The 6,285-nt window shown below is 37.8% G+C and overlaps 3 protein-coding genes across 3 annotated transcripts; all 3 read right to left on the reverse strand.

Annotated features, from left to right (window-relative positions):
* Positions 1–82: 82 nt before the first annotated feature.
* LOC114726519 (UDP-glycosyltransferase 87A2-like) lies at positions 83–622 on the reverse strand (the record flags this gene model as incomplete). The annotated part of the gene is made up of 1 exon (XM_028913127.1): positions 83–622. A coding segment is annotated over exon 1 (540 nt), but the record flags the coding sequence as incomplete, so codon positions are not given.
* Positions 623–687: 65 nt separating this feature from the next.
* On the reverse strand, positions 688–1,441 carry LOC114726523 (UDP-glycosyltransferase 87A1-like). Its single transcript, XM_028913130.1, has 2 exons — positions 949–1,441; positions 688–872 (listed from the first exon to the last, which is right to left on the reverse strand). The coding sequence occupies exons 1-2, from the start codon at positions 1,427–1,429 to the stop codon at positions 688–690; spliced, it is 666 nt and encodes a 221-aa protein (XP_028768963.1). The 5' UTR covers positions 1,430–1,441.
* Positions 1,442–1,798: 357 nt separating this feature from the next.
* Positions 1,799–4,261, reverse strand: LOC114726517 (cinnamoyl-CoA reductase 1-like). Its single transcript, XM_028913125.1, has 5 exons — positions 4,058–4,261; positions 3,664–3,836; positions 3,353–3,538; positions 2,461–2,623; positions 1,799–2,364 (listed from the first exon to the last, which is right to left on the reverse strand). Exons 1-5 carry the CDS (start codon positions 4,164–4,166, stop codon positions 2,036–2,038), a joined length of 960 nt encoding a protein of 319 aa, XP_028768958.1. The 5' UTR covers positions 4,167–4,261; the 3' UTR covers positions 1,799–2,035.
* Positions 4,262–6,285: the final 2,024 nt, after the last annotated feature.

Genomic DNA, 6,285 nt, shown 5'->3' on the forward strand with positions numbered 1-6,285 from the left:
ATATCTTTGCTGTGTAAAACATCCTTAATGCGTTGAGATCATTTACGGATGTTCCCCCTTCTGCAAATGCTCTTCTACAAACCTCTTGAACTTGTTTTGCTTTTCTCCTCAGCTCATCACATTCCGTACTTTCAGAATTCATAAATCTCCCTATAAGCACTGATATTTCCTCTCTCGTCACAACATTATCAACTCCTGTGCGTTCTCTTCCCCGCCATCCAACTTTCCAATCCTCTACAATTTGCTTACTGTTTGGAGTCTGATCAAAGAATATCGGGAAAGTAAGAATAGGAACACCAGCGAAAGTCGCCTCTAAAACTGAGTTCCAGCCACAATGGGACAAAAATCCCCCCACAGAAGGATGGCACAGAACCTTCAATTGTTCGCACCAAGACACAACAAGCCCTCTTGCTCCAAAATCTTGCTTCCAGTTGTCTCCGCGAGCCACCCACAAGAATCTCACACCACTTTCACGTACACCAGCGACGAGTTCATCCACCTGCTGTCTTGAAACAGAGAGAAAACTCCCTAAAGATATGTACAGAACAGAGCCTCTTGGTTGAGAATTGAGCCATTCTATGTAGTTGGGGTTCTGGCCATCTGTGTCATGGTTGTTATTCATGTCAAAGAATGGGATTGCAGGGCCGATGGAGTAGACCGGCAAAGAATATATGCTTTTAAGAATATCTATGGCTTGGGGTTCGAGGCAGTAGATGGAATTGATAAGGAGATACTGCGCTTGCTTGACTCTTGATATGCATTGCAAGGCAAGCTGCAATACTTTGTTGTCATTTCCGTGGAAAATAGTGGTAAATCTGATATTCTTGTTGAAGAAACTCCAGGGATATTCTCCACGCGTTCTTCTCCATGCTCTGTGAGCGTCAGTCAAACGATGGCGAATCAATTTGCTGTTGTTAGTATCAAAGTTCTTTAAGTTATGGAGCCTACCTGAAAAATTAATTCCCAGATGCTCATTTTGGCGAAGGAGATGAAAGTGGAGGAACATGGAAAACACCGATGCGGAATTGGTCCATAGAGTAGCCACCGGAATATTCCATCGATTCGCAAGAGGAACAGCCCACTGGAGCTCGGCATCAGCTATAATAATTGTCACGTGCGTCTGAAGATCTTGAAGCAGAACTTCGAAGGGAGCTTCCATTTTTGTCATCACAGCCTCATAAAACCCAGGGAAGTCGGACCCACGGACTAGCTCTGACGGGAGTACGTTGGGAATTGTAGAGATCGTTATGCTGTTGAGCCTAGTTTGATCGGAGCCGATTAAGCCTTGCCACTCTTCTGTGACAACAAAGGTTATAAGAATCTCTTGCTCATTAGGTGCCCTTAGAGAAGCTAGAATTTTGCAGAGATTCATCATCGGATTGACATGTCCTCTTCCTGGATATGGCACCGCCAGCACGTGGCACGCCATAGCTGAATCCTCTTCCCAGACCCCTAACCTTGATGTTGAGTTTCTTATGGCTTCTAAGTCTGAGGCTGAGTTTGCTTTGTTTAATGGACATTATGTTCTTCATAAATCTCACATCTTTTGAGGAAAATGGATACCAGGTGATAAGATAGTATACTTGGCCAATTTTTTAACTTTTCTTATTGTTCTCTCTCTCTCTTGAGTATTTTGTCAGACGAGTGTATATTTTTAAATAAGAACATGACCAGCTTATGATTTTTTTGTTGGTTTTTTAATAACAACAATCATTTGCGTAAATGGTCGACTTTCTTTATATCGTTATCAGATCCGTGATAGATTCATGAGGGCCTAGTGCCTTCGCAGTAAAACTTATTGCAGGATGACGCATTTTTTGCCAATTCACTGAAGAAAAAAGAACAAGATAAGAATTATTCAATATTAACTGCAAGAGTTTATACATAAAACTCTTGTCATGAAATACAGAACCAGTGACTGAAACTGCAAGCTCATCACGTTTATTCGACCCAACCACGCCATCACTAAATCCCTGTAAACTCCATCACCCCCAGTGAAAGTCCCTCAAATTAAAAAAGGATCAAAGATTTAGACTTAGAGAAAGCCCTTGCTCTTCAAACTTTCAACAGCATCAGTGATGATTTGCTCAATGGGGGTGAACTGCATCCCCAGATTGATCAACTTCTTAGAAGCATCCTTGGCTCGGAGAAGACCAGGCTGAGTATCCTTGGGCACTTTAGCGACATTATAGTCAGGGTACAATTCAGCCACCTTTTCCACAAAATCACCGTAGTGACGAATGGCTTCCACGCACAAGTGCCTTCCAGAAGCCTCTTTATTCTCGAAGGCCAAGATGTGAGCCATGGCGACATCCTTAAAGTGCGCCATTCCCATGAAGAAGTCCTCGTATGTCTCAGTGTCCCCTGCATATATCCATCAACAGAGATCGATTGCATTATTACAATTATGATGCGAAAGCGAGTGTGGGAAAGCAGGGAAAGCTAATTAAGGATGAAAACCTTCGAGAACGCCGAGAAGGACAGCCATGCTTGAATTGAGTCTGGGCGGAATGAGAGGGCCTAAGGCGGTGCCCGGATTTATCATAACGACGTCGTACCCTGTCTCCCTCGCAAAATCCCACCCTGCTTTCTCCGCCAGCGTTTTCGCTATCGGATACCATAGCTGCATGCATTTCCCAAGTCAAACAAATCCATGTCTGGACTATTACGTGCGAGTATGACAAACATATCTTTATTTTTCAAAATAATATTTTATTTTTGGAATAATACTTTGTGGAGATGGACGATATTTTCACCCTTTTTGGGAAAAAAAGGTAACAATTTTTTAAAACAAGGTGAAATTTTTAGAATAAATATAATTTTTTTCCTTTTAAGTACTGTTTTTCACAGAGAAAACTTAAATACAGCCTTTTCATAATTTCAGGATTTTAATAACAAAGTACAAGACATACGATTTAATTTACAATTTTTATGGCCAAAAAATTGAATTTATTTTTTTGGCCATATATTCCTTATGTTTTATGTTCAGTTTTTTTTTGGGACCTTATGTTTCATGTTCAGTTTAACAAAAGCAAATATGAAGAAAATACTGTTCTTTTTTTTTTTGTTTATAATAGGGTATAAATTTTGAATATCTACTCAAATCTCACCTCAAACTTAAAAATTTCATTATATTTTAGCCTACAATTTTTGAAAACAATAATGAAAAACTTAACAACAAAAATATGTTAGCAAAATTATCTTTAAACGTGCGGGTAGCAAATAACTAAGAAAAACCAAGTTTATGTATTATCAACAAAAGAACAGTGAGTTGGGAGAAAAGTCCGAGTGAGAATTAAGAATATAAAACGCTGAAGAAAAAGAGGAAAAAAGAACAAAGAAGAGAACTCACCCCCTTGCTTCTGCAGTAGTCAAGGTCACACCAACAGTCCTCGTTTTTGATCTTGTCGGAGGGCCAGTCGGGACTCGGAATAATCGCCGATATCGACGACGTCGCCACCACTCTCTCCACCCCTGCTTCTCTCGCCGCCTTCAGCACGCTCACCGTCCCTTTTGTCGCCGGCTCCACTATTTGCTTCTGCACACCCCGAGAAAAAAAATGAACGAGAAAAAAATTGCCACGTCACCAAATATCCCAATAATAAGAACAATCAAAACGAGTATGGAGTCTATATGTAGAGTTAGTATTATTATATCTTGTACCTCTGGATCATGAACCTGACCGATGACGTTAGGACACGCCAGATGGAAGACGCCGGCGCAGCCCTTCACGGCGGCTTTGATGGAGTCTGTGTCCAGAAGATCCATCTCGAACAAACGCAGCCTACTCTTCGCTCCTTCCATCGCCTCCAAATGCTTCGTCTCATTGTCATCCTCTGTGTTCTTACATTATCAATTACTTATACTTCTATTTGTTATCTATGCAGTTCTAATATATGAACCATAACCGAAATTATACTTCAGGGTCATCACTTTCTACGTCTTTCTTATGTATGGATGCGTTTTCAATGGTACGTACGAGTGTGTGAGAGGGATCGCGGTGGAAAATAAAGAAATGAAGTTTATATATGAAGTGCATAAAATAAAAGAGCGTAACTGAGATTTTGAACGGTGGCGTGGACGGTGTAGCCACGGTCGAGTAGGAGGCGGACGAGCCACGATCCGATGGCGCCGCTGGCTCCGGTGACACAGACAACCTTGGACATGGCGAGAAATGGAAATAACGTACGATAACAACAGTGGAGGAAAGTGGGGGAGCGTAGTGTTTGGTTAATTAATTGATGATGAAGGCTATAGTCGGAAAGGGGTGGGGTATATAAAGGAGGAAAAGGGAACCGAGCTGGTCGTGGGGACTGGGACTGATAATTCAACTCAGCCGCAGGGTTACGAAGGCCACATGGTGATGCCTGATAATCACTGTTGGGCCACAGGGGTGGAGGTTGCTTTCGTGATTGCAACACGTATGATGCGCTTTTTTCCTTTTCTTATAACCTTTCTTTTTTGGGTTTTGTACCCAGGAATAGCACCCCATGGCCCATTGTATTTATATTAATTTAAATTGATTAAATTTTTTATTAAGTTAGTTATTTATAATGAATAAATAATTCTGAAATATTTTTACTAATTATATATATTACGTAAAACCATTATTTGATAAATTTTTTAATACATATAATTATTATAAAATTATTTTAATAAATAAATATAAAAAATAAATAAATTAAAATTTTATACAAATTAAAAGTTCATCATGCATTTGTTTTTTTCCTTATTAATATAAGAAATTGGCGCTATGTGCTCGTGCACTTGTGTCAAGATATACGTGTTTGCATCACAGAAGTTTGGATCCTGCTAAACTCTGACTGTGAAAGCAGAGCCATGTGCGCGTGTGACAGGGCACTATGAGTTGATGATTTTGATGGTGATCACTATTTTCTTGCCGATTTTTTTTTTGACCAGATTTTCTTGCCAATTTGCTCCAGGGTTTTATTAAAAAAGTAATTACTCTTTTGATCTTTAATATAGAATATAATTATTAAATTAATATTAATTTTAAATATAATGTGTTTTTTATTTTTATAAATTTTTAAAATTATTTCTACAAATATTTTTTAACTATAATTAAATAAGTAAAGAATGAATGATATTGAAAAAAATGATCATGGTGTTTTTTTAAAAATATGTCATATATCTTATGGTTAACTAATTTATTTAACTTCTTTAATTTAATTAAAATAATTAAATAATTTTTATATTAGCTAAAAATTATTAAAAAATCATGCTAGTAATAAGAAATGAATACTTGTTTGTTTTATATTAAAATTTGTTATCGAGTAACACTTTTTATAATTATAATTTTATATTAATTTTTTTATTTTTTAGAATTAATATAATATTTAGTTCTCAAAATTTTATTTCATTCTCTAAAATATTTTTTGTTCTTAAAATTTTTTCCTTCTATAAATACTAATTCTTGTCTTTGTAAGTTAAATACACTTTCAAATTTTAAATTTCAAGAAACAAAACTAAATGAAATTAAATTTTAACCAAATATTATGTTAACACTTTTTCTAGCCCAAAAAAAAAACATATCAAGACTCAGAATTACTTCAAAATTCTACCAAAAATTGTTTTTAAATTCAAAAATACATAAAGGTAATAAATTAGGAGCAAATACTGCTCCTCTTAAAACCTGCTTGCGGTTGTGAAAATAATGGAAAGTTGAGATCCACGCAATTATGTATTTTTATTTTTTTGTAATAGATTATTTAACTAATTATTTAAAGACAAAAAAAAAAAAAGAGTAAACTGGCGGAGGTGTAATTAAAGGAGCTGCATGTTCCCGAAATGTAATTTGAGGGTTGATAATGACGGGGGAAGGAAGCCTGACGAGAGAAGACTGAAGAGAAAATATCAGGGAGGGGCGAACGCAGGCCTCATACCAAGGAGAGCCAATGGGAGAGCGACTCGTATTGCCGGGTCCCTCACTGCGGGCGCCAAACCCTGAGATATTCATTCCGACACGTCCCACAATTTCTGAATCCAGTGCGAATCATTCACGAGCGATACTGACAAATACTGTGAAACAGAGGGCCCACCTGGCGTCACGTCTTCCTCCACCTGCCCCTCTCCCTAGCTGCCACGTCGCGCCTTCTTTTGATTTATCTCACGTGTTGGTCCCACACTCCTTTTTCTTGTCCCCCCCTTTCCGTGGGAGAAAGTGGAATCAGTAGAGTTTGAAATAGATTTTGGCTGTCCGTATGTATTGTTACCTACTGTTCTAAAAGTCAGTTGATTAATTTAAAGAGATTAAAAAAATAAATT

The sequence above is a fragment of the Neltuma alba genome, unplaced genomic scaffold, assembly GCF_004799145.2.
Source record: "Neltuma alba isolate B1F8T4 unplaced genomic scaffold, ASM479914v2 tig00012380_pilon, whole genome shotgun sequence".
Lineage (NCBI taxonomy): Eukaryota > Viridiplantae > Streptophyta > Magnoliopsida > Fabales > Fabaceae > Neltuma > Neltuma alba.

Coding starts and splice junctions, on each gene's coding strand:
- LOC114726523 (XM_028913130.1), bottom strand. CDS start 1,429: ATGGCGTGCCACGTGCTGGCGGTGCCATATCCAGGAAGAGGACATGTC. Junction 873..948: donor TCTGGGAATTAATTTTTCAG/GTAGGCTCCATA, acceptor TGACGCTCACAG/AGCATGGAGAAGAACGCGTG.
- LOC114726517 (XM_028913125.1), bottom strand. CDS start 4,166: ATGTCCAAGGTTGTCTGTGTCACCGGAGCCAGCGGCGCCATCGGATCG. Junction 3,837..4,057: donor CGCCACCGTTCAAAATCTCA/GTTACGCTCTTT, acceptor GTAAGAACACAG/AGGATGACAATGAGACGAAG. Junction 2,365..2,460: donor CCTTCTCGGCGTTCTCGAAG/GTTTTCATCCTT, acceptor GGATATATGCAG/GGGACACTGAGACATACGAG.